The 26,892-nt window shown below is 46.9% G+C and overlaps 2 protein-coding genes across 3 annotated transcripts; one reads left to right on the top strand and one right to left on the bottom strand.

Annotated features, from left to right (window-relative positions):
• The first annotated feature begins 8,291 nt into the window (after positions 1–8,291).
• Positions 8,292–20,201, top strand: RFLNB (refilin B). The gene is made up of 3 exons (XM_035139841.3): positions 8,292–8,704; positions 14,032–14,141; positions 15,137–20,201. The coding sequence occupies exons 1-3, from the start codon at positions 8,495–8,497 to the stop codon at positions 15,456–15,458; spliced, it is 642 nt and encodes a 213-aa protein (XP_034995732.2). The 5' UTR covers positions 8,292–8,494; the 3' UTR covers positions 15,459–20,201.
• A 1,212-nt stretch (positions 20,202–21,413) lies between these two features.
• Positions 21,414–25,551, bottom strand: LIAT1 (ligand of ATE1). Of its 2 annotated transcripts, none has more exons than XM_035139961.3 (3): positions 25,279–25,551; positions 23,700–23,885; positions 21,414–22,413 (listed from the first exon to the last, which is right to left on the bottom strand). In XM_035139961.3, the coding sequence occupies exons 1-3, from the start codon at positions 25,514–25,516 to the stop codon at positions 21,908–21,910; spliced, it is 930 nt and encodes a 309-aa protein (XP_034995852.2). In that variant the 5' UTR covers positions 25,517–25,551; the 3' UTR covers positions 21,414–21,907. The 2 variants fall into 2 exon arrangements, with proteins under 2 accessions (XP_034995852.2, XP_088513662.1); XM_088657536.1 differs by having other exon boundaries at positions 21,414–22,416; positions 25,279–25,396.
• Between the last annotated feature and the right edge of the window lie 1,341 nt (positions 25,552–26,892).

Here is a 26,892-nt window from a genome sequence, read left to right as displayed (position 1 = left end):
GGTTTTTCTTTTTCTTTTTGTTAAGTTCTGTCTTCCTGTCAGATTCTTTTTCTTTTGCTGTTTCTTGCAGAGTGAAGTTTAAGCGAAGTAAATGGGCGGCCTCTTTTCATGTTGCTGTCTGTGTGTGTTTGTACATGTTTTCAGTGATATCTATTAAACAAAGTCGGAACTGTTTTTTGCCAAAGGGAGTATGTGTGAGCAAGCCCAGAACTCATTAAACACACTTTACTCTTACTCCCCGCACCCCAACGGTTTAATTTTAGAGGAGCCAGTTCCTTTGATTTGAGCATGAATTGCTTCTTTGGCAAGGACTTGTGCATGGAAGTGGGCAAGCTCCAGAACAAAATAAAAAAATTCCTTCAGTAGCACCTTAAAGACCAACTAAGTTTATATTTTGGTATGAGCTTTCGTTTGCATGCACACTTCTTCAGATACACTAGAAACAGAAGTGTCAGACCCTATATATATACATAGAATGTCCTGGGAGATTGAAGTGTTCTCCTACTGGTTTTTCAGTCTTATGGTTCCTGATGTCAGATTTATGTCCATTTATCCTTTGGCGTAGGGTTTGGCCTGTTTGTCCAATATAGAGAGCTGAAGGGCACCGTTGGCATTTGATGGCATACACAATGTTAGAAGATGAGCAATTAAATAGTCCTGAGATGGTATGTTGGATGTTGTTGGGGCCAGTAATGGTGTTGTCCGGGTGTATGTGGCAGCAAAGTTGGCATCTGGGTTTATTGCAGGCTCTGGTACCAGTGTCCATGTTAAGTCTGGTGGTTGTATTATGTCCCAGGACATTCTATACAAGATCTCAAAGCAGCTGTTTTATTACAGAGAAATTTCAGGAACAGACTGGAAAGGGAAGTTGCTGAATTGGAAATCATTACCAAGCTTAAAACCATGGAAGCACCTGGGATGAATAGAGATATCGGATTCTTATCTCATTATGCATGATCAAGCTTTCTTTAGCACCTCAGCCCAGGACTAATTGCAGCCATCAGCAGCCATTAACACCCATCTACAGGTTTACCACTCCCATCAGCCCATCTCCCATTCCCACCCACCCCCACCACCCTCTGTATATATATAGGGTCTGACACTTCTGTTTCTAGTGTATCTGAAGAAGTGTGCATGCACACGAAAGCTCATACCAAAATATAAACTTAGTGGGTCTTTAAGGTGCTACTGAAGGAATTTTTTTATTTTGCTTCGACTCAGACCAACACGGCTACCTACCTGTAACTAGAACTATGGCAAGCTCCAGAACAGTCGTTCAGGCAGAGACACAATGGACATCCTCCTTGGAGGGGCAGCTAGGTCTCCCACATCCCTGTCTTGGTGGAACTGCCTTGCCTTGAACAGAAGCTGATTGGATTGAGCTCTAAGGGCAGAATAATGCATCATACAGAGATGCTGTGGGCAGGCTCCTCAGAGGACAGGCAGTTCTTCCGCATCTCTCTGTTGGAAAGAACTGAATGATCTAGTCACATGCAATCCATAGTTGTGGTAGAATCACTTGCCACTAAAAGGAGCCCAATAAGAAAGAAACAAGGCTGAGGCACTGGATTCATGCAGAGAGGCAGCAGACATTTCCTCTGTGAAAGAATTCTTTGACACTCGTAGGGGTCTTTACATTTTTCTCTTGTGCCATTCGAGCAATTCTCCCCCCCCCCCCGCCTAAAAGCCCGGAGAGCCCTGCCAGTCAGTGCAGGCAATACTGAGCTAGAGGGACCGATTGGTCTGACTCTGTATCAGGCAGTTTCTTGTTTAAATCAGCTCTTTATTTCAAACCATGAGGACTAGATTCTTAGTTTGTTTTTTTAGGGGATGGGCTGTATATAATGCAGCACTCTGTGATCTACCATTTGGGAATTCCCAATCTCGCCAGCAAGGAATGGTGGAAGCTGGATCTTGTGCACACATGATAAAATAAAAATAAAAATACAGCTTTATCTCACTGTGTTTTATATTTAAAACGTGTTTTTTTAAAAAAGTACTTGGGACCACTCCACGAAAGATGCACGTCTCTCTGTGGGGGGCTCTGCATGTGCCGTTTGCCAGGCTTTGTCCCTTGTTTCTAACAAGCGGGAGTTCCCTCTTTCGCCCTCTAAACTTTTGCAAGAGTGACCTTTTCGCGGACAGAGTTGGTATTCAGAGCCAGTGAGAATTCTCCAGAAGGATCAAATTGGGCGGGGGGAGTTTCATAACCCCTTCTCTCCCATCCCAATGGCCTTGCCTTTCTCAAATATAACCAGGAGGGCCCCTTGTAACAAGGACACTGTTCTGTGCCCAGGGAATGCTGTGTGCCTTTCTGATCCCTCTGCTTTTAACCTCCGAGACGCCCTCTGCGTATTTGCCTGGCAGTAGATCTCGCTGTGTTTGATGCTGATTTCTCCCTAGTAAACTCTGGTTTTGGGGAGGGTTTGGGATTGCAATGTAAGACATATTTAGAGTGGAACTGGACCAGTTCACAGAAGAAGAGAGATGTCAGAGGATATCTGTCCGGCCATCTAAATTATTATTCATTGTTGGCATTCTTGTTTTTGTTTTTTTATTTAGCACATTTGTACCCCACTGTTTCCGTGTGCTGCTCTGGTTCGCCAGAAACGGCTTTCTCATGCTGGCCACATGACCTGGAAGCTGTACGCCGGCTCCCTCGGCCAATAAAGCGAGATGAGCGCAGCAACTCCAGAGTCCGCGACTGGACCTAACGGTCAGGGGTACCTTTACCTTTACCTTTACCTTTACCCCACTGCTCAGCCAGAAAGGTTCCCAGTGTGGCTAATGTGCAATTGAAACAAGACAGTCCTTCCCCAGAGGCTTGCAAACTCATCACACAAGGGAAATGTCTCACCTGCTTCTACAATGGTGCACACCTGCTTAAGGGAATCTTAACACCCCTGGACCTAAGAAACTTGGTGTAATACAAAAGTGGGCTTCTGGCATTTGCGAAAGGCATCAATAAAAAGCAACTCTTTAAAAGAAAAGAAAATGAAGGGTTTCAATAGGTAATTGGCCCAGTTAATCCTGGTTAGTAAGGCACCCTGTTCTAAAACATCGCCGTTGTAGAAACGGCGGCAGCTGAAATGCAACTTCTGCGTGAGGGGTGCTGGGCCTCCAAAGTGCTTAGGGCCTCATCCGTGACCAGAGGCACCTCTGAATACCTTTGCTGAGCTTGATGCCCCCGAGTGAATCCCAGCAATGCCAGCACAGCTGGGATAGAGAGAGTTAAAAGAGCTTCCTGTTTAGGTGAGGCGAAGAGAAACCTCTCCAGAGCAGGTCTGCTGCACTTTGAAAATCTCTCAGGAGGAACACTCTCTCCTCTGCACCATCTGCCTCTTGAAACCCTGCTCCGATTGGCATCAGTTTACCCAGGATCCGGTTTCGGCCGAGACCAGCAGCCTGTGTCCCTCACCCCGCCAGGATGAGGCTGCGGCCTTCCTTCAGGAAGCCCTTGGCCCCGGGATGTGCATAGCTCAAAGCCACAGACGCCGGTGGCGGCTGGCTCCCTCCTGCGCCTCGTTCCAGGAGGGCCATGAAGGAATTTGTCTGAAAGGGGCTTTGGGCTTGTGCTCGAGCGCCGTGGCCGCTGGGCCCAGACGCTGGCCGTGTGTTTGCTTTGGCCCCCAAGCCTGCTTTGAGCTCCCCCGCCACCCCCAGGAGTCCTTCCCCGGCGATGACGCAGAGATCTAGGAGGCTTCCAAAGGTTGCTCTTCACACACTTCTATATATTGTTGGGGGTGGCGAGTCCAGAGCTCATCTGGGATGCAGCCGAGTGTCGCTGCAGGCCTCTGGGTTCGAGGCAGGCATGCCATCCCATAAACGGAGGCTGGCTCATGACAACAAATGGGGCTCTGCCTCACTGACCCACATGCAGCTGCAAACACTTGGCCATTTTTTTCTGGCTCCCTCCACTGCCATCAAATGCATCCCCTGCAACATTTCTCTGATGGAAATAGGGACCCAGGTGGCGCTGTGGGTTAAACCACAGAGCCCAGGGCTTGCTGATCAGAAGGTCGGCGGTTCGAATCCCTGTGATGGGGTGAGCTCCCGTTGCTTGGTCCCAGCTCCTGCCAACCTAGCAGTTCGAAAGCACGTCAAAATGCAAGTAGATAAATAGGAACCGCTACAGCGGGAAGGTAAACGGCGTTTCCATGTGCTGCTCTGGTTTGCCAGAAGCGGCTTTGTCATGCTGGCCACATGACCTGGAAGCTGTATGCCGGCTCCCTCGGCCAATAATGCGAGATGAGCGCGCAACCCCAGAGTCGGTCACGACTAGACCTAATGGTCAGGGGTCCCTTTACCTTTACCTTAAGGAAAAGTGGGGCATTCCGGGATCTGATCAGAAACCGGGACAGCTTCTGTAAATCCAGGACTGTCCCCGGAAAGTAGGGACACTTAGAGGGTCTATGAATGCGACGTTAGTCGTGATCTATACGTCGTCCTGTGCTTCCTTGATAAATATTGCTCCGTTGCATTTCTCTTCCATCTCAGCTGCTGTCTGATTTGAAAACAGGAGCTGCTGTTAAACCGAGGTGTGTTCACCTGGGCATGTGCAGATGGTGGCTTCTGTGGAGTTTTGGAGGAGGGTCAACGTAAGGCCCCTGCCGGATCAGGCCAGGGGCCCATTTGGTCCAGCATCCGGTTCTTGCAGTGGCCAACCAGATGCCCGTTATGGGAAACCAGCAAGTCAGATCTGAGAGCAGAGGACACTCCCCTTCGGTGGCTGGCATCCAGTCGCTACCTCTTGGCCTGACCTACCTCGCAGGGCTGTTGTGAGGAGAACGAGGGAGGGCCAGGAACCATGCACACGCCACCTTGAGCGCCTCGGAGGGAAAGGTGGGCTAGAAGTAAATGCAACATCGGTGCAGCCAAGCTCTTGGAGTCTCCTTCCAGCTCTCCTTCCAAGCTGCAAATAGTCCACGAGAGACCAAATGTGGCTTTCAGTGAGCTGGGGTAAAGGGTGCAGGAGAAAATGGATGCGTGCCTGAAAAAAAGCACACTCTGTTTCGTGCTTGGCGGGGACACGCCTCTGTTTTTTTTTATCACCCCAGGAATGGCTCAGCTATTAATACAGCCATCACACTGCGCAGAAGGGCACACCTTTATTGACTAGAGGCCATTGGTGACGGAGGGCAAAAGAAGGAATCAAAGTCATATTGATTGTTGGTGCCACTGCATAATCTTTTAATGGAAGCTGTAACAATTTGTTTAGGGTGCGGGGAGATTCCTTGCTTTGGTGGAATACGGCATGTGTGTGAGAGACACATGCTCCTTCAGAGGTGGTTGGCGGGCCGTGTCGTTCTGCACTGTTCTTTCTAGTTACATACAATTTGCATTAATTCTTGGGCGGGGGAAAAGCCCAACTATGAGCAAAATGGGAAATGGCATTTGTTCCGTTTCCAAACCAGCGATGCCAAACATTTCATGGAAAGGGCAGTGTGACATTCCAGCTCATTGAAGAGGTCTTGCTAATGTGCGCTGTGGATCTCACTCTGGTTCAACTGTTTACCCGCTGTGGGGTTTTGAGAACCTGATGCAGGGACTGAGAGAGCCGCAACAAAATGTTGCAGTGTGGAGTGCTTAGTGGTGTGTGTGTGTGTGTGTGTGTGTGTGTGTTTGTGTGTGTGTGAAAACTTTTAAAAACATAATAAATATCTTTTAAATATAAAGTGACATAAGAAATAAAAGAAAGGGGGGAAACAAGAAGCAATAAATATCCTATGTGGCTAAATCAACATAAATACAACGCCTTCTTACATTTTCAGGTGTCAAATACAAAACAGTCTCTAAAGAATTGCTTTCAAATGCCTAGTGGGAAAAGTCCAGCTTTCAGCTTTCCAGCCAGCTTCCCAGGACCAGTTTCACTCCATGCCTATTGAGCATGCTCAGTCTTTGATTCCTACCCTGCCCTTTCTTACATAAATTTTTGGGGGTTGATGCTGCTGCCTTGGCTAAGTAAGGACTGGCACTCCAATAACTGAGACTGGACGGATTTTCTGCCATCCAGTGAAGGAAGTCCATCTGAACCCTGTTTCCTGTCTCTGGTGGTGGACAGCCAGATCCTTCTGGAAAGCCTGCGGTCAGGCCACAGAATGGTCCTCCACTGTTCTCCACCTCCAGCATCTTGTATGCAACAGTAAAGTGCCTCTGAATATGGGTTTTGTTGCCTTGCCTATTAGTGGTTGTTGGTAGATTCAACCCACCCCCAAATAATGGCCTGATCCTTTTCAAAAGGCTATTCTGCTGCAGTACAGAGTATCCTCCTCCTCCCCTAACTGCCCCTTGGCCACAGTGCCTGGGGGCAGATGGGCGTTCAGCAACACCTAAAGTCACGGGTTTCTTTCCTATCCCTGAATTAAATCATGCTTCACCATTGAGTTATGGCCCACTCTGAGATACAATTTCTCTCTTCATTTTCCAAAGCTGAGCTCACACCCTGATGCCCTCCTGATTATTTCGGACCACAAGCTGCCACAACCACTAGGGATGGCTACCTCTGAAGTGTAGTTCGGGGCTGCATTGGCAAAAGCCTCCCTCCTCCAGATCTACAAATAGCTCTTCTCAGGGAAACTGGATCAAAGCCGAAAGAGGGGGGGGGGCTTTTCTTCTGAGTTCACGGAAACCTCGATGAATCCACATCAGGTTTTTTTAAAAAAAATATATTTCAAAAAAATAAAAATAAAAGTGTGGTTTGACCTTTTAAAAATGCCTTTTCCATACTGATCTGCTGAGTCGCAGGTTCTGTGATTCACTGAAAAAGTGCGAATTCCCAATGGCTCCCAGCCGGCTGGCTTGTGAAGGCCTGGTTTTGATTTGGGTTATTTACGGAGGTGGGAGTGGAAAGAGGGAAGCCTTTCTCAAGGTCTTTAAAAAAAGTTTCAGAGCAAGCGGGGGGGGGGAGGGGGAGTTGAAGGAGGGATAATAACATTGCAGTGTGGGCTCAAAAGCAGTGGAACTATGAAGAGTACTAAGTCAGTTCACCTGTCCATCAATATTGTCTGCAGTGACTGGCAGCAGCTATCCAACGGGGAGTCTTTTCCAGCCCTGCCTGGGGTCAAACACAGGACCTTCTGCATGCAAAGCAGGTGCTCTGCCACTGAACTACGGCCCTTCCCCTAAAATAATATTCCAGTCCTCATGATTCTGAATTACGAGGGCTGATTTAAAGAGGAACATAGGAAGCTGCCTGGTCCATCGAGCCCAGTAACTAGCAGCACCCCTGCAGGATTGCAGGCAGTGTTTTCATATCAGAAACTCTATGGAATTGCCGGTGCTCAGAGGAGGCTACCTGTTGCATCTCTGTAAGAGCTGCTGCTCTGCCGATCTGTCTTTACTTTGGCACCATCTCTGCATTGGATGTGATTACATAATTCAAGTGATACAGGGAAGCCACAGAAAGAGACTTAGGAGATGTTGCCTATTGCATCTCTGCGGGAGTCATTGCCTCTTTCCAGTCAACCACTCTCTTGGGCAGTGGGCAAATTGGCCATATCTCAGCATCCAGGTGTGCTGCATTCGTCCAGCTGCTGTGGAACTACAGTGGTACCTCGGTTTAAGTACACAATTGGTTCCGGAAGTTACTTAACCTGACGTGTACTTAACCTGAAGCGAACTTTCCCATTGAAAGTAATGGAAAGTGGATTAATCCGTTCCAGACGGGTCCGCGGAGTACTTAAACTGAAAGTACTCAAACCGAAGCGTACTTAAACCGAGGTATGACTGTATCTGGGGAGGCTGTCTCTGCTGCGGGATTCCCGTCAGGGAGCCCCTCAAAATAGCTACAATTCTCAAGATTTGTGGTTTACATTTAAAGGCAACCCTTTAAATGCGCAGTCATGCCATACATTTAAAGGAGTATCAAGCCACTTTCAGTAATCACGGCTTCCCCCAAAGTATCCTGGGAGTTGTAGTTTGTGAAGGGTGCTGGGAGCAATTGCTCAGACAGCACCTGTTCTCCTCCCAGAGCTACAGTTCTCCGAGTGCTTTGACAGTCAACCTCTCCTGGCAGAGAAGTTTGTGAATTGCACCTCCGGGAGGAGAACAGGGGTCTCCTACCAACCATAGCTGCCAAGTTTTCCCTTTTCTCGCGAGGAAGCCTATTCAGCATAAGGGAAAATCCCTTTAAAAAAGGGATAACTTGGCAGCTATGCTACCAACTCTCAGCGTCCTTTGCAAACTTCAGCTCCCAGGATACTTTGGAGACGCCAAGGCTCTTGCAAGCTATAAATGGACGGTGCGCACGGAAGTAGAAGATCCGACTAGCCAGATAGGAGGCCCCCACCAGCAGCATAAATTTGGTCGAGCCCCGAGCGAGGGAGCCGTGGCACCTTTCCCCTCGGATCGTGTCGCCAGGCTGCCCCCCTCGCTTCCCTCTCGGCAGCCCCGGGGAGGCGGGTCTCTCTCCGGCCTCCGCCCCTCGCCCGAGGCGGCCGCCTGCGCGTCCTTCTCGCCAGTGCGCTCCGGGCGCGCGGAGAAAGAAGGAGGCGCGATGGTGGGGCGGCTCAGCCTGCCGGACGTCCCGGAGCTGCCGGACTCGAAGCGCCGGGCCGAGCGGGGCCTCGACAGCCCCGACTCCGGGCTGCCCCCCAGCCCCAGCCCCGGCAGCTGGCTGCTCTCGGGCGGCGGCGGATCGGAGCGGGGAGGAGTCGCCAGTGCGCTGCCGGAGACCGAGAGACCGGAGACCAAGCCGCTTCCGAAGGTGAGTGCAGGAAAGCAGGCGCCTGCGTCTGTCCCGGTGTGGGACCGGAGTGAATCCAGATTAACGGGGTGTGTGTGCACGGCGATGCAGGTCCAAACGCCAGCTGCGTTAGCAAGGGAGCGTCGAGCGGGGGGATGCAATCCGAATTAGCGGCGCGGTTCAAGGGGCATTAGGGAGGCTGCGGACGAGTGCGCAAGAGGAGCGTGAAATCGGATGCTGGGAATGGAGAGCAAATCCGGGGTATGCGAGTCCATGTAGTGCGGGCTCAAGGCGGTGCAATCCCGAACATGTTTTATCTGACGCTAAGGTTCAGGGGGATGGACTGGACTGTCCAAACTACTCAAGCGAGTTTTTATAAAACGCAAAGCAGCCTCTGCGGATCCGGGCGAGGTCAGTTTGGGATGCCAAACTAGCAACAAATTCCTTGCACTTCCTTCCCCAGGTGGACCCCTCCTTCTACCTCCCCTCGACGTGGTGCTTTTTGAGACCCTTCGGGGATTAGGCAGGTTGTAACCCCCGCTTCCTGCCTACCGGTAGCTGTGGCTCCAGTTTCCCTAACTGGTGCTAACTGGAGAACCCCTCTTTCCCCACCCTAGTATTTTCTTGCTGGAGACTACGGTACCTGCTCAGGCTCCCCATGGGAGCAGTCAGGGTTCCCTTGAGGGACTTCATAGTCTCCAGATCCTTCACATCATGGTAGTAAAGTTAGGCCATCGTGATTACTGTGCCCATTTTGCAGACTTGATGCCGCAGGCAGTGTGGTGACTTGTGTTGGGATTGTCCAAATCTCAAGGGTGCCATCCTTTGCCCAACCTGCAGCACTAGAATCTAGTGGATTCGGCTTGCCATGGGCCCAAATGAGTGGAGCTAATGCTACAACCCTGCTAAATGTTTTCAGTCGGATGCTACTGCATAACACAAGCTAGTGTGTTGATGATTTCTTGTGCCTCTCAAGAGTCTCCGAGTGCATGATGGGGGGTAGTAGGGGGTTACAAGCAGGGAGTGTGGGGGGTCTGCTAGGATCCCCAAGGGCTCTGTGGGTGGGTTATTACTGTATGTTGTAATTATGACCTTCCCAAATTCTCTTGTGGGATTATGGGGCCCAGGCAATTGTCATGGGACGTCCTAATGTTTCGTTTCTTTTTTTCCCTTTTTTGTTTTATTATGACATTTATATGAGGAGCTCAAGGTGGCATACGTGACCCGTAAGCCTGGACATATATTTATATGAATCCCCTGAATCTTTGTTTCATTTGCTTATGTTTTTATGCTGCTCGAGTTTGTATTTTTCTTTTTTCAGCTGGGATCACTTTTCGTATTGCACACAGTTTGCACCCCTTGGAGGTTATTGAACTATTAGGCTGTTTGGAAAGGCTTTGAAATAAATACATGGTTCTCCCCACCCTCCCTGTTTTTAATCTCCTAGCAACCCTGTGAGGTAGGTCTGGCTGAGATGACCCCTGGTGAGCTTCCTGGCTGAGTCCAGGATTTGAACCCAGGTCCCTAGTCCAACCAGTATACCAAACAGGCTTCCAAAAAGGATTCTCTCCCCCACCCACCTCCTGTACAATGTGATTCCCACCTCCAGCACGGTGACAGACCATTTGTGTCCTGTTAATAATTTCTCTTCCAGGCAGCTGCTACGGAATGTAAACCAACATTTGGTGCGCAGCTGCTGTGCCCCCCCCCCAACATGCCGCAACAGGATTCGGAGACAGGTGGGATCAGGAGAGGGAGAGCGTTATCTGGTGTTTGTGGCTTTCTCTGCTGAATATTAGTGCCCCACATACAGATAGTTGGGGGGGGGGGAGGAGGCAGTTACCCACAGCTCAGCCACGGAGTGTGTCAGTATAAATGTACCTTGTCCACTTTCTCTTCTGCCCCCTTTTGCTTATGAGATTGCCTTGCCACATATACTCAACCGCTTTGATTGGTGGAAGTGGTACTGTTACAGGTGCCATGTAATATCTGTTCCACATCTGTTAAGACCTCTGTCTTTTATTGCCTTTGGAACTCCCTGCCTATTGATACCAGCCCTGCCGCCTTCACTGTACTCTTTTCAGCTCCTGCCATTGTTTAGACAAGCCTGCCCAGATAGTTGGTGAGTGTTATAATCTGTTTTTAGACTCTAGTTCATGGGTAGGCAAACTAAGGCCCAGGGGCCGGATCCAGCCCAATTGCCTTCTAAATCCGGCCCGCAGACGGTCCGGGAATCAGTGTGTTTTTACATGAGTAGAATGTGTTGCTTTTATTTAAAATGCATCTCTGGGTTATTTGTGTGGCATAGGAATTCATTCATTCCCCACCCCCACCCCCAATAATAGTCCGGCCCCCAAAAGGTCTGAGGGACAGTGGACCGGACCCCTGCTGAAAAGGTTTGCTGACCCCTGCTTTAAATCTTTTGAGAGTTTTAAACTATTATTGTTATTTTTTTTCCTATTGGTGGCTTTATTTTAATTTTTTTATCTTTTTGAGGTTTCTTTGTAAAAACAAGCAGTGTACAGATTTTATGAAGTTAATAATTTTGTCACTCTGGGCTAGCCTGCATACACGAAAGATAACAGGTTTTTGAAACGATAGACTGGCTAATTTGAAGCCCATACCGCCTCTTGGTTCTGACTTTGAATCCCCTGCACCCGTTAAGAGTTCATGTGGTGAAAGCAGTTAGGTATAGTTGTTAGAGTGCCATACTAGGACCTTGGAAACCAGGGTTCAAGTCCACACTCAGTTATGAAGCTCAATGGGCAACCTAGGGCCAGTTACTGTCTCTTAGCCTAACCTACCGCACAGGGTTGTTGTGATGATTACATGGGGCGGGGGAAACCATATTTGCCACCTTGAGCTCCTTGGAGGAAAAAATGGGATGTGAATGCAATAAAGAAATAAATGTTGAAAATGTAGGGAAACTGGGTTGTGGTTAAAGGGTGTGAAAGGAGTAGCTAAATAATATTTTAGCCTGGCTACGAATGACCCCTCCCTTCCCCAATTTGCATGAATTACCGGTAATTCCCTGAAGAGTATCTCCACCCCTTTATTTGCATACTCCTCTGGAGACAAAATACAAGCAAAGAATAAAATTGGCGGGTTTTTTGTTTTTTTTGCTTTCTTATGTTGGAGGGAGGGAAGGAGGAGGAATTTAGGTTAGATACTACCGTAGGAAACAGCTGTGATTCTTCAGTGTGGCTTCTTTGAGCAAGGACCGAGAGCCTGACTACAAGTTGAAATTCAAGTCAACGAGGGGATGTTGAGTGGGGCAACCCAGCCAGGTGGGCGGGGTATTAATAAAAACAACTTATTATTATTATTATTTAGTCCCCCCCAAGGGCAGGGCAGGGCACTGGGGTGGATGAGTGGGTGTTGATCCACTAGCCCAGCGGTACGCAACCTAAGGCCCGTGGGCCAGATGTGGTTCAATCGCCTTCTCAATCCGGCCCACGGATCAGCATGTTTTTATGTGAGTAGAATGTGTGCTTTTATTTAAGATGCATCTCTGGGTTATTTGTGGGGCATCCCTGGTGTTTTGACATGAGTAGAATGTGTGCTTTTATTTAAAATGCATCTCTGGGTTATTTGTGGGGCATAGGAATTCATATTTCCCCCCCCCCCCAAATATAGTCCAGCTCACCACATGGTCTGAAGGATGGTGGACCGGCCCACGGCTGAAAAAGGTTGCTGACCCCTGCACTAGCCACTGAATTTACACCGAGTGTCTTGGTTAGGGGCATTTGAAGCCTTTTTTGGGGGTTGGGTTCGATTGTTTTGCTGTTGTAGTTGGTTAGGAGATCTTGCGCAACAAGCTCGCATCCCCCAAACAGGTTTTTTTTTTTTTGCGATGGGCAAATGCACTTGGAAAGTGTGTGTGTGGGGGGGGGGGGGTTAAGGCTCACATCTACCCTCTGTGCAAATGAATCAGAGTGGAATGGGCCTTAAGTACGTAGAGCAGGCGACAGATCAGGATTGGATTCTTGTGAAATAGCCCACGTTATTATCTACCAGTAATCTCCCTGGGAAAGAAAGATGGATGGATGTTCCAGAAATGGGTTGTCTGGAAGCGTTGTACGGCGGCACGTTTTTTTTTCATGGCTTGGTTTTAGGCGGGGATGTTGGAAAAGAAGGAACTTTTTTTTCCAAGATGTGTAACTGCCGGGGCTGAGATGGTTCCAGCGCTTATTAAGGACTGGATCAAGTTAAGGGCCAGGAGAGGTGTGAGAAATGTGTTCCACCTCTTCCGCCTTGCCAGGACAGTAGCTGCCCCTGTAGCATCTGTGTGGGAATTGTCTCTGTCCAAAATGCTAAGGACTTGAGTTCATCACTTTTTTCCCCCTTTTCTTTTTGCTTCTTTGTTTTTGGCTGAGCTGATGTTGCTCAACCTCACTTTTCCATCTTTAAAAGAGGAAAAGAAGAGGAGGAGGAGGAATTATTGTGGCCAAATATGCAGGCTGAACTTTTTATAGGACTGCAAAGAACACTGTAGGCTGAGGCCGTGCTAATAAAAGAAAGAAAGAAAAAGTAAGAGCTGCTGAAATCAGAATGTGTTGCATCTTTTTAAGGAAAAAAAACCAAAACCTTGAAAATGTAAAAGTGTGAACTGTGTCAGGTTTGTGTTCGCTGATACGGTATGTGTGATGATGAGATTCTTTCGCCAGGAAGGGCTGTAACTCAGGAAGGAAGTATGCTTGGCATGGAGATGGCTCCGAGTTCAATCTCCAATGGCATCTGCAGGTGGGGCTGGCAGAGACACCCTCCTGGAACTCAGGAGGGCTGCTGCTGCCAGTCAGTGTAGACAAGACTGAGCTGGTCTGACTTGGTAGAAGGCAGCTTCCTCTCCTGTGCTCCTAACAACGGCATTGCTACTGTGAATTGCTGTCCAGGGCAAGAAATGTTTTCCAGACAGGGGCCATGCTCCCTTTGGGGCCACATGCCGGTGGTGGGCGGGGCCAGAGGCAAAAAGTGGGTGGAGCAACAAATGCAAATTTTCACAAGTCAGCTTTTTTAAAAAACACACTTCCTGACATGACCTCTCTCTATCCTCCACCTACCTAAGCCAGAGGCATTGCCAGAGTGCAAGGACACAATTCCAGCCAGGCAAAAACGCACAAGGAGGGTCCAGGTGAGGGGTGTGGCTTTCAGAGAGGGGGTGTGGCCTGGAGAGAGTCCCACATTTGGGCCCCGGGAATGAGGTTCCGCACTCTGGCTTTGTAAGATTGGCTTTTATTTTTTGGACCCCCTTCCGTTCTCTTCCACGCCTTCAGCCGTTTGATAGCGTCACCATTCAGTGTGTTGCCTGACAACTTCCCATGCTGAAAGACATGCCTTTCCTTTTGCAGGAGACCTCGTCTTCTCCCAGCCCGCTGCTCCCCGGCTGCTCCTCTCGCTTATGCCCTCTGTCCTTTGGGGAAGGAGTGGCGTTTGATCTGTTGCCGCCCAAGGATATAAGGTACGCCAAGAGTTGTAAGAGGAGGGTAGCGAAGACGACCAGCAGGATTTGTCAAAGCCCATCGCTGGGCGCAGAAGCGAGATGGCCTTGTGTGGACCTGCAGAGTCAAGAGCATCCCTGGGCATCGGAGGCTGGGGGCAGGCTGCCACATTTCACGAAGTGCTTGAGGAAAATAGCGCCTTGCGTATTAGAGCACAATTCCCTGAGGCTTGGGCTCCAAGAGCTGTTATAGGCACAAACAGAGGCCTGCTTTCTGTTATCGGCCGACCCACATGCCGTATCGCAGACTGATTTTGGAAGCCCCCTCAAAAGTGGTTTGTCAGGCAGGCTTCTGCTCTGAGAAATCATTATTTATTAGATTTATATCCTTCACCGTAAGATCTCAGGGCAGTCCACAGAGTTTAGGCATTACCAAACAATTCTGCCAGGCTTAAGCAAGCAATTAAGAAGAGTTCACAATGGTTTGTTGATACTTGTTATTTACTTTTTGCTGTTAAATTGGGTTAAACCACAGAGCCTAGAGCTTGCTGATCAGAAGGTCGGCGGTTCGAATCCCTGCAACGGGGTGAGCTCCCGTTGTTTGGTCCCAGCTCCTGCCAACCTAGCAGTTCGAAAGCATGTAAAAGTGCAAGCGGGAAGGTAAACGGCGTTTCCATGCGCTGCTCTGGTTCGCCAGAAGCGGCTTTGTCATGCTGGCCACATGACCTGGAAGCTGTACGCCGGCTCCCTCGGCCAATAATGCGAGATGAGCACCGCAACCCTAGAGTCGGTCACGACTGGACCAAATGGTCAGGGGTCCCTTTACCTTTATTGTATGTTTTTGGTCTTTTTAATGTTGCAAACCGCTTTGATATGTTTTTAAGCAGTGTATAATTTTAAAAGAAACCTATAAAATAAATTCTACGGTCTTTTTAGCTAAAGTGTTCTGGCAGGTGTAACGATGCTAACTTCTGTCCTGTCTGTTTTCTCCCTCTGCTCCGCCCCGTGGTTCACAGGTACACCTCTTCGGTGAAATACGACTCTGAGAAACACTTCATCAACAATATTTCTATGCCGATGGGGCTGGGATTGTCCTCTTGCAGCCAGACGGTCGTCTGCGTCCCCGACAACACTTGGCGTAGCTACAAAGCTGAGGTGCGCCTCCAACCGCGCCCCCGGCCCAGGAGTTTCTCGAGCACCACAATCGTCTACCCCAAGCACACCAAGACTGTGTACACCACCACACTGGATTACAACTGCCGAAAGTTCGTGCGGAAGTTCCTCTCCAGCGTTGAGCTGGAATCGACTGGGAGTGATAACAACCCTGATGGTTGCTGACCACACTATCTCTCTCTCAGTCTCTTTCCCTCCCTCTCTCTCTGCTGTTGCAACATGATGGGTTTCTGACGCATCGTAAGCTCTCCACTCGATGGAAATGGATGAAGCCCTGAATTAGCTTTGCCTCCCGAACGAATTTCCTCTTGTAGCTACCTCTCCTCCACGGCATGTCTTCAGCCTTAAGGATCCTGTGGGCCTGCACTTAATTTATGTCTACAGGAACGCAAACACAATTTTCTCCGAGGGCACTTTCCCTCCTTTCTTTTGCTGTCTTTTCCTCGTGTGGGGTGAAAATAAGCGGACCTTTCTTTTCCGAGAGGAAAGTAACTTGTTCGTGGAGAAGAGAAGGAGCTTAGGACAAGCGAAAACAATTCCTGAACTGGCAGTTGGAAACCATCCTAGTTGCTCCTGCGTCAAGTAACTTTATATATAAAAAAGAACTCTTTCCCACCTAAAAACCATAACTTATTTTCGATAGTCTCATTTATTACGTTAATGTATTAAGACAGATTTTTTTGCCAGGGAAGGCTGGCTGGTGGTCAAATCACAGTTATAGTTTGTCACTATAAACCTTACCGATTATACTCCTTATGTGTTATGCCTGCGTCTTTTAAGGAAGCCTAAAAATCAGGCCAGTTGTGGTTTGGCATAAAACCACAATAATTACTAGGTTATCGGTTTCCCAGATATGCATTATATACCATGTTTTATTTAATTCATTGCGGACTTGTCCAACAGTTCGCTTTGGTTAAATTTGGTTGAAGTTGCTCCTGCAGGGCTTGTAGCGAGTATAAAGCTAATATTTACCTTGGGATCATCATCATTTAACTCATCGTTGCTTTAAAAGACGCAACATTTTGCAAATGCCACAATTCAGAACCGCCCGTGAGTGCTTTGGAAAGCTGAGGATGATGGTGGCACAACCTTAGGCAATCTCTTTTGGATAATGACTTTCAGATTTCTATGATGAAAGTAGTAATTCTGTGGCCCAGCAGCATGCTAAGCCGCTGTTAATGGGAGATTCGGAGCCAGTTCCTCTGTCCTGGCTGCCTAAAATGTGTGGGTTGTGAACAGGTCATTTGAGTAATTCTTCCCAGGCGCAAAAGGAAGATCTGACTGGACCCCTCTGGGTCAGATACTTTGGTCCATCTAGTTTAGAATAATTGACACTGACCAGCAGGAAGTCTCCAGGGTTTCAGGCGGGGGGGGGGGGGGTCACCCTACCTGCAGATGCCAGGGATTGAAGCTAGGATCTTCTGCATGCAGAGCAGATATTCTAATATTACTAGGCTACAATGCTTGCCCCAAGGGTCTTAGGAAGATTTGCAGTAGTGTGTCAAAACAGTTTTGGTAAATTTGGACAACTGTTTCACTACAAAGGCGGAGTGAGAATGCTGGATACGTACACCCCTAGAAATCGGTCCTAAATACTGAGCAGCATAGAGGCATCTGCGAATTTTATTGTTTCCATAGCAGTGCCTCCGTTTGTGGTCAGAGGCTTCCTGGTTGTGAGCGGTAGATTAAACCTCCTGCAATAATCTGGACTAGAGGTGTGACCCAGTTGGCCGTCTCCGATTCAGCGGTAAAGATCAGCTTTCTCCAGGGGAAAGCGGCAGGACAGGGCAATCTGGATGAGCCCTATGTTGCGTCAAGAGCTTCCCCTTCCTCACTAGCTTTTTCTTTGAAAGCCTTGTTCCGTTTTTTAGTTTGAAAAACAATTTACGTTGCCTGTTGTAACAGCTATTCTCTGTAAACAAATCTCAGTAAATTTCAGGAAGGCTGTGAGATGGATGGGGTTTTGTGTTTGTGTTTTGCCAGTGGTTCCCTCTACAAAAATAAACAGCTGAGAATCTTGAGGCACCTGAAAGGCTGATGGGTTTATAATGGCACTGCCAAACGGCGCAAACAAGATTTCATTTTCTTTCCTCCAACAGTTCGTCAGCAGGGTCTCTTGTTGAAGTTTCAATGTTATGCTTTTGCAAGCACTTTGACCAAAGGAAACATTCCCTTTTATAAAAAACGCATTCCCTCCCCCCCCTAAAATGTTGCTGAAATATAGAGCAGATGAAGCATGGGAGAAGTTCCTTAGACTGGTTGGAACAGAAGTTGTTTTGTGGGGTGTGCGAGTCAGTTTCACTCATAAGAAGTTATGATCTCTACACCTTAAAGGTGTGCGGGAGAGATTCAGTTTGGGCAAGAACAAGTTTAGTTTTTGTCAGGAATCCAGAATGGAGCAGAAAGTCCAGTCAGTTGAGTTTGTTCTTGCAAGTGTGATTAATGGTAAGTGTAAGGTATTTTGTGGCGTTTTATGTGTGAAGGCAGGGTTGCTTCATGGTAAGAAGGGGGAATTGTTTTTGAGTTATTAATTTGATTATAATTGATGGTTCCTTTGCTGTGAAGGGAACTAGAATCTAGGGAATCTTTTGCAAATGTTGCACACTTTTAAAGATAACTTTGGGGATGCTACTGCCCCCCACCCCACCCCACCATGCCACGGCCAAACCAAAGCTAAGTTTTCAAAAGCCAGGAACTCTGTATGCAAACAAAATGCTGTAATCTCTGGTACAGGATGCAAACAACATGCTATCATCTCCGTTGCAGGGTGCAAACAAATTACTCTGTGACTGCGTAGTCATAGAGAAACACTGATTTTGTTGTTTTTGTTGAGTTCTGTAGGAGGAGCAATAACCTTCTTTGAAGTAACAGAAAAACCTTTATGAAAGGAGCAAGGTGTATGAGTCATTCCTCACTTAAATTTTGCATTGCTGTTGCAAAAACAGCTGAATGTATATAAAAAAGGACATGTAATTTTCCTACTGGGTAGGGTTACCAAGTAGCGTTTAAGGGGGAAATGACTGACGAGTTAGACATTCCTTGAGGAGTGACTGTTTTGTTAGAAAAGTACTCATTGTCATCGCTGCATACCTACGGTAGCAGTGTGAAGAAGTGATCTAAGAATTTGTAGGGCTGCCTATGGGAAGCTGTCCTCTTAACTTTTGAATCTGTGAGCTCTCTGGGAATACTCACAAGTTGTTGTTGTTGTTTTAAAAACACACACACCCAAGTTTCTAGTTCTTGTGGTAAAATGAACATGGAAAGGTGGGCAGGCCTCTTTGCTGAATTATTTGCATAGATGGCAGCTGACGGAGTAACGAGTGCAAATTTTCCCGTAGAGCCTTTCTGCATACTAGCCCCAGTGATATTTTAACTGGGCAAACAGAATTTGGGGGAGAGACATCCCACATGGGTTGAGAGATTGGATTTGAAAAAGGATGGGCTGCCAAGTCCCCAGTGCTGCAAATGGACATGGTTCAAAAATACTAAAAAAGAGAGAGCCCAGCATTGGCAGGGCATTATTGCAGAGGTTACTTATCTTTAACATGTGTGGTATTGCAAATAAGGTTTCTCTTTTTTAAAATAATAAAAAGGTACAAAAATGTCTTTGGAATAGGAAAAGCATCCAGTGTGGACCCAATAGGGAGATGAGATGTTTGCAACTCTTTGCTCACGAGAGTCACTTATTCACATTGTGATCCCCTCAATTAAGTATCCTCCGTAGCAGCCCTAAAAACCAGCTCAGTGGAGCCGATTTATGTGCAAATTGTCTCAGATTCAATCCCTGGCATCTCCATGAAGGACTAGCAAGGATTCTTGTAATAATAATAAAATTTTTATTATTTATACCCTGCCCACCTGGCTGGGTTTCCCCAGCCACTCTGGGTGGCTTACAGTAACATATAAAAACAAGCTGCTGCCAGCCAGTGCAGACAAGCAGTAGGGAGACTATAGCCGTCCAGATGTTGTTTGGCTCCAGCTCCTGTTAACCCCAATGGCCACAGCCTCTGGAGAGGGGCGATCTGGGCAACTCTAGGCTCCCCATCCTTCGGGTAGTGACATTACTGGACTCTTATCTCTCAGCCTTCTCCCTCCTAATCTTTTAGGATGAAAAGCCTGTGGAAGGCAGTGATGGTAGATTTTACTCCTTTTTCCAGCAGCCTTAAGATGATGATGGTAGAGCGCTCGTAATGTTTTTATTCCTATGGCAGTGAATAAATCTGTGCCACTCCTAGAGGTATATTTTGGGGCTTTAGTTGCTAACTTGAAAATATTAAACTGCTCTTGCCTGGTATCTCCAGGATATTTCTGTCTGCAGGAACCAAATAGGGAACTGACTAAAGGGGCTTCCTGGAGGTATTTGGTTGAAGGGGCTCAGGCTGATGCAGCAAAGTAACTCTTGGGGTTCATCAGACATGTCACAGTGGCTACTAACCTACTTCTTGGTTAGGAAATCAAAGGGTTTCTCTTTTTGTTTAGTAACATGGCATTTGAAGAAGCCCCTAGAATTTGGGTGGTGGTGGGTGGGACCTGTCTGGATACTTGCTCTATGCAGATATTTCTCTAGGTCGATGTGCTCTGGGGCTCTCCAAGTTTTGCTTTTCCAATGAGTTAATTAATAAACTAGGCCTTGTATCATCCTCATCCTTGCCTCTGGTTTTTTTTTTTAATGATCAGTCTTCGATATCTACCTATATGTGTGTACTTTTAAAAAAGAGGTGGTTTTTTTAAAAAAGTGTCTTTACATGATTTAAAAGTTAACTTGTGTTGCCGCGTTCTTGCGAAGTCCTGGATATCACTGTGCAATGTCAATGACATGATTCCTCCCCCTCTCTCTATGACTGTTCTTAATTTGCTTTGGATTCCCCCCCCCATTTTAACTAGTAATAAATTATCTGAAGAACATAATCCCATAGAAGTGTGTTGTGTTTAAGTGTATTGTGTTTATTGACACTCATCGCAGACGAGGCTTGTCACCACTACCATGCTTTCTGTATGTGTGAATGATTACTGAATCTGAAAAACTGACAAATGAAAACATAAGGAATTGGGGGTTATATTTGCTTTCCTTTAAAATAAATATTTTCATAGGCACTTGATCTCATTTTATCCATACCACCAGGCTCTCAGACAAACCATTTTAAATAGGTAAAAAAAAAACATATGTGGAGTTAGAATCATAGAATCATAGAGTTGGAAGAGACCACAAGGGCCATCCAGTCCAACCCCCTGCCAAGCAGGAAACACCATCAAAGCATTCTTGACATATGGCTGTCAAGCCTCTGCTTAAAGACCTCCAAAGAAGGAGACTCCACCACACTTCTTGGCAGCAAATTCCACTGTCGAACAGCTCTTACTGTCAGGAAGTTCTTCCTAATGTTTAGGTGGAATCTTCTTTCTTGTAGTTTGAATCCATTGCTCCGTGTCCGCATCTCTGGAGCAGCAGAAAACAACCTGCTAGGTTTCCTAGGTTAAAATTTTTCTTTAGGATAATTTAGCTTGCACTCCTACCTATATACACTTACTTGGGAGTAAGCCCTATTGAAGTCTCATTTAACCATTTCCAATCTAGTACCAATGCAATTAGGAGGAAGGGCAGGGTATAAATTAAATGAATAAATAAAAACCAAAAGCTCCAATGGTAGTTCTAAGCAGCCCAGTAAAACCTCAGACCCAAGGGCCAAATGTGGCCCCTGAAACCTTTTTACCTAGCCCTCAGGACCATTCCTAGACCACACCTCCTCAGCCATGCCCCTCAGCAGTCCTGCTTCCTTGAGTGTTTTTTCTTGTCTTCAAACTCTGCTTGTGTGCCTGGATGGAGAATATAAAAAGGGGTGTGTGTGTGTGCGTGTAAACTTGCCTACTATACAAACGCAAAATGTACACTTGCTGCTTCAACCACTTTTGCCTCTGGCCCTGTGCATCACTGGCATGTGGGACCTGAAATATTGCCCAGAAAGGAATGCAACCCTCACCTGAAAAAGGTTCCCTACTGTGCAGTAAAAGGGAGTTCAGGTGAAGTTCAGAGAAGATACCTCTATTGTGTCGTTATTCTTCCCCTGCCCCAAGGGGAGCATATGCCATGCTCTCTCCACCAACTGCAAGGGAAGACCACACTGGTTGGTTTTTGTACACAGCAGAGTGAGAAGCAATGGTTTAATTTTGACAAAAGTGGCATCACAAATAGCACAGATATTAAAGTCCTTCACAAGTACATGAGATTTAAAATAACAAATGGCCCAATATGTGGTGGTATTTTAGTGCTGCTGTATTTGAATAAAGCCCATGTCTCCATTATTATTTTTCACATCTTGTTCAAAAAGCAACAAAGTGTTGACATCTGGTGTGTCTGCAAAACTGAAAGTCATTCCTGTGGATTCCCCAACTCCTTCCTCCATCTATGGAAGGTTAGTTGGATGCCAGCAAACCATTATCTATCCATCCACACAGAATTTTATCAAACTTAAATTTGCAGTGTGCAGACAGCTGTTGGTTAACTTGATGAAAAGATTAATAATCTCATTAGTTTCAAATATAGCCATCTAGGGTTACCTCTTCAAGATCTTCATGACTTTGCTTAAACAAAGCAAAACAGAAGTGTCGGGAAGATTTATTTACGCTATTTCCTGAGAAACACTTGGCATCAGTGCTGACTGCCTTTTTGAGACGTTTGTTGAGATCTTAGAACTCTGTCCACTTTGGTCTGTCTTGGGCACTGAAGTAGTAGTGGAGGACATGCTCTTTCGCAGCAACTGCTCCCTGCCCTGAGGAGGAGCCACATAATGCTGTGGCAAGTGCTTAAAAGCGAAGGATGGCTCTGGCGGTAGGTTTTGCTGGATGTACTCCCCATAACGCTTCCTTCTGTTCAGCCTGTAGACCCACAGCCTCTCCTCTTCTGCTATGGGATCATCCAGGATCCCATCCCAGCGAAGGCTCTCGTTGGAAAGCACACAGTTGTTTTGGGTCAAGAACGAAATGCTGGCAGAGAGAGCAGGTTTGGCTGGAGTCGCCTTTGGGGCAGCACCTTGGGGCGTCGTTCCAGGGCCAGTTTGGTGTTGAAGTAGTTCATGGGGTGATGTCACAAGGACGGAGTTCTTCTTGCTTTTGCCTTCAGGTTTTCCTGCTTCAAAAGAATGGCGTCAGAGGGAAGTCTGAGCACCTTTCAAAGCACATCATAGGAACATACAATGCCTTAGGCCAAGTCAGACTATTGGTCCCTGTAGCACAGGACTGTCAATGCTGACTGGTAACAACTCTTCAGGGTTTTAGGAAGAAAATCTTTACCACTCCCACCAGGGCATGTTGGGGATTGAGCCTGGGACATTCTGCATACAAAGCAGAAGATCTCTCACTGGCTTGTCCCCCATTTCAGCATATTAAAATACCTGTGTTGGGAAAGACATGCACAAAGGAGCAGCTGCTCTTCACCATCATTTTTTTGTAATGACTTTAGCTACAAAATGGTTTAATTATATTATTCAGCCACCTCTGTTCCTAAAGGCAGAATGTTTCAACATCCTCCTGTTGAAATGGAGTGGCAATTGATGAATATCTCCCGCCCTCTACTGCTTAAACTAGAGAAGAGCAGCTACTTGAAACTTGCTCAGGAAAACAACCAACTCTGGAGTCCAATTTCTAGAACAAGTGTTTTCTTCTCCAAGAAAGCAGACCGCCACCAGCACTGTTCCTTCCCTTCTTGTGCAGATTGCCAACTAGCATGAAAGACTACTTGAATCAACCAGACGTTGGTATAAAGAATGCAAGTTTAGGTAGGTTCTTATGCACAAAATTCACAACCAGCCCTGTAACGGCTGCACTAAAATGACATTTGGCAGCCACAGCGTGGGGGAAACCTGCGGCCTTCTGAATATTATTGGACACCAGCTACCAAAATCAGGACTGAGAGTTGGTTGGCCATGCTGGCTGCAGTGGTCGTAGATCACCTGAAGGGCCATCAAGTTCCCCATGGCTGCTTGAAAGGCTAAGCCTCTCTGGCAACTACCCTCAGTCCACTCATGCAGAGCCAGTGCGGTACAATGGTTAGAGGGCTGGCCATGGAGCTCACTAGCTGACCTTGGCCCAATCACTGCCTCTCGGCCTAGCCTATTTCAGAGAGTCATGGTGAGGATTAAATTAGGAGCAGAAGAACCATACACACCACCTTGAGCTCCTCAAGAGAGAAAAGTAGGTGGGGTATAAATGCAAGAAATAAAATACCCTTCACACACAAACACCCAGTTCTGGCTGGGCGAGTACATGCAAACCACCATTTTTGATTTCCCACAATGCCCAGTTTTCCATATCCAGCCATGCCGTGCTGGGGAAACTGGTCAATTTAAAAATGGCAGCTTGCAGGCACTGCTGCCAGGGAGCCCACCATCACAGAAGGGCCTTGGGGGTGCCCACCATTATCTTGGGCTGCCTTCTTTTTCTTCGTCTTCCTTGCTTTCTTCTTGGTGTGAGGTGTCTGTGGGCGTTCCTTCGCAGGTGGCTTTTTGGTCTTGGCGCCCTCCCCCTCTGAGAGGGGGTCTTGCCGACACACATCCATCCTTCCTTCCTTCCGGGTATCTCTTGCTCCTTTGGGTGCTGAGCCTAAAAGAGACAGGAGCCGACAAGGAGTGTTGGACTGGGTCTTGGGTTCAAATCCTCCCTCTGCCATGAAGCTCTCCCAGTGGCCTCAGGCCAGTTGCTGCCTCTTAGCCCAACCTACCTCACAAGGTTGTTGTGAAGATAAAATGGAGGTGGGGGGGGAGGAGAAAAATGTATACCACCTCGAGCCCCTTGGAGGAAAAAGGTGGAATATAAATGTAAACAATAATATATACATCTTCTACTATCTGTTTAGAGGTCAAGGCGTTGTCTGCATGAATCTTGGGAATTGAATTTTGGAGAGGATACGGACTGATCTCCATGTCTGACTCTAACCCGCTCTCTCTACTCCCCTGGAATTAATAATACCTCGATATATCATCCAAGAGATATATATTATTCTGCTTCTCAAGGCAAATCCTTGAGAACCGTCAACACATCTTTCTGTTTAGTGGGTTTCCTGCGATGTTCACAGCCTGGAAGGGGCCCTTTTGCACTGCAGCAGAGAGGACAAAGGAAGCCCATCCACGGGAACATTTGCAGGACGAAGAAAGTGACAGGATTTCAGTGGGATGTTACAAGATGTACACAGATGGGAAATGGAGGAGTGGGGCTCCCCCAAAACATCTGCAGGCAAAGCAGTATCAAAAGTGGGATAGTGGATAACCACCCCAATGCTTCTCAGTAAACTTCCTTCCTCTCATAAATTGACTACTTTCTTCTCAGAAAACCCCAAATTTTTACTATCCCCCCATTAATTTACCACTTTCTCCTCAGCACACCCCAACTTTTCATTATCCCCCCCATAAATTGACCACTTTTCCTCAGAAAACCCCAACTTTTCACTATCCCCTCATTCATTTACCACTTTCTCCTCAGCACACCCCAACTTTTCATTATCCCCCCATAAATTGACCAATTTTTCCTCAGAAAACCCCAACTTTTCACTATCCCCTCATTTTATCACTTTTTCCTCAGCATGCCCCAACTTTCCATTATCCCCCCATAAACTGACTACTTTTTCCTCAGAAAACCCCAACTTTTCACTATCCCCCATTAATTTACCACTTTCTCCTCAGAAAACCCCAACTTTTCATTACCCCCCCATAAATTGACCACTTTTTCCTCAGAAAACCCCAACTTTTCACTATCCCCCATTAATTGACCACTTTCTCCTCAGTATGCCCCAACTTCTCATTATTCCCTCATTAATTGACCACTTTCTCCTCAGAAAACCCCAACTTTGTTATTACTCTTGCTTCTCCAACCCCCCCCCCCAAATTAATTGACCACCTTTCTCCTTGGAAACCTCCTCATTAGCCCCCCCATTAATTGTTCTCTCTCTCCCTCCTCCCCCATAGCATTCCCATGACCTGCCCCTCCCCCTCCCAATTACAGGTATGCTGAGGTGGGGGAGGGGTCCTCCCCTCCCCCCGCACTCCCTCCGCTTTAGCAGATGCCCCCGTCCTGGGACCGAAGCTCTCCGCCAGCTCCGGTGCTCCGCCCCCTCTCTCGCTCCGGTGCTCCGCCCCCTCTCTCGCTCCTTGGACGCGTCTCCAAGGCGACAGTGCACGGACTTCCAGGCTCCATCCGCGCAGAGCCGAGATGGGAGAAAAATAGTTCCCATCCCACATTTGGCCTGACTGACACTCCCTAGCTACCGCCCCACGGCTTCAAAATAGCGCGGGGTGGAAAGACTACATATGAATTCATGCTAGTGCTGTAAATCGTAGTACTGTAGTCGTCATCATCATCATCATCATCATCACCATTGTGGGTTGGATCCAGTGAGTTTCTGCTCAGAATAGTCCCATTGGGATTAATGGACCAAAAGTTAATGGTCTCCATTAATATCAATGGGCTTAACACTGAATACAACTTTGTGTGTGTGCAATACAGTGTAATGGTTCTATCTCTCTGCCTGCTTACATGCACAAAGAACTATATATGTTTGAAATATTTATATGCCGCCTTTATAGAGTAAAACTTTATCAAGGTAGCTTCCATTTTTTTAAAAAAAAATATCCCAGCCTCTCTAAGTGTTTATAAAAGCCACAAAAACTGTGGATATATGTGTGCTGTAGAACTGAGTTTTTAACATCATTCTTATTGTATATGGATATTTTAAATTATGATGTATTGATTATTTCTTCTAATCTAAAGCAATTTTCACAATTAAAAAATATATAGCATACAATTTTATTTGTTTTGTAGGATTTACATGCTGCTTGATTGTAAACAAGCAAATAAAACCCTTACAGCAGTTTGTAAAAAGGAGAAAACAATAAAACTATTAAAACATTTCCCCAGGGTTACCATCTTTCAAGAAGTGAAAATCTGGACACAAACAAATTGCTGAACCTTATTATTTTTTAAGAGAAATAACCCAAGGTTTCTTTTTTTACCGTTATGTTGCCAGAAATCCAGGACGAACCTTTGCTTTTCGGAAATCCCCCTGGATGTCACTTCCACCCCTGAAATCCCAGATGTATGGCAACCCTATTTAAACATTCAAAAATTAATAAGCACGAATGATAGGTGAAAGCTAGATCGAAATACATGCTGTCATTCTTCATGCCCGGATAGGCTTGCCTAAGTATAAATGTTAGCGGGTGCTGAAAAGAGTAAAGCGCCGACATGATGTCAATAGGCAGGGAGTTCCAAAGTGCAGATCCTGCCATGCTAAAAGACTTATTTATTACAAATGCAGAATTGAGCTTTAGGGGACACTTGTAGCAGGCTGGTGGTCAGGCCAAAGTCCCGGCAGGCTTGGGCAAAACAGTCAGAGTCTCCGTAGAGCTTATTCAGTGTGCGCTGTCAAGGCTGTGTCATCTGCACATCGCATCCTGCCACACTTTTGTCTTGGCATGGAGATGTTTCAGGTTGAACAGACCCCCCCCATCACTCATTGAATGGATACGCACACTGTTTTCACTCGAGCTGAAGGCACAAGAGAGCGACAGGACATCTGAACGGCTCAACAACGTCAGGGAAGCTGAGCTATCTTTCA

Source organism: Zootoca vivipara, chromosome 14 (genome assembly GCF_965207765.1).
Source record: "Zootoca vivipara chromosome 14, rZooViv2.hap1.1, whole genome shotgun sequence".
NCBI lineage: Eukaryota > Metazoa > Chordata > Lepidosauria > Squamata > Lacertidae > Zootoca > Zootoca vivipara.
This window is presented reverse-complemented; position numbering and strand designations above follow the sequence as displayed.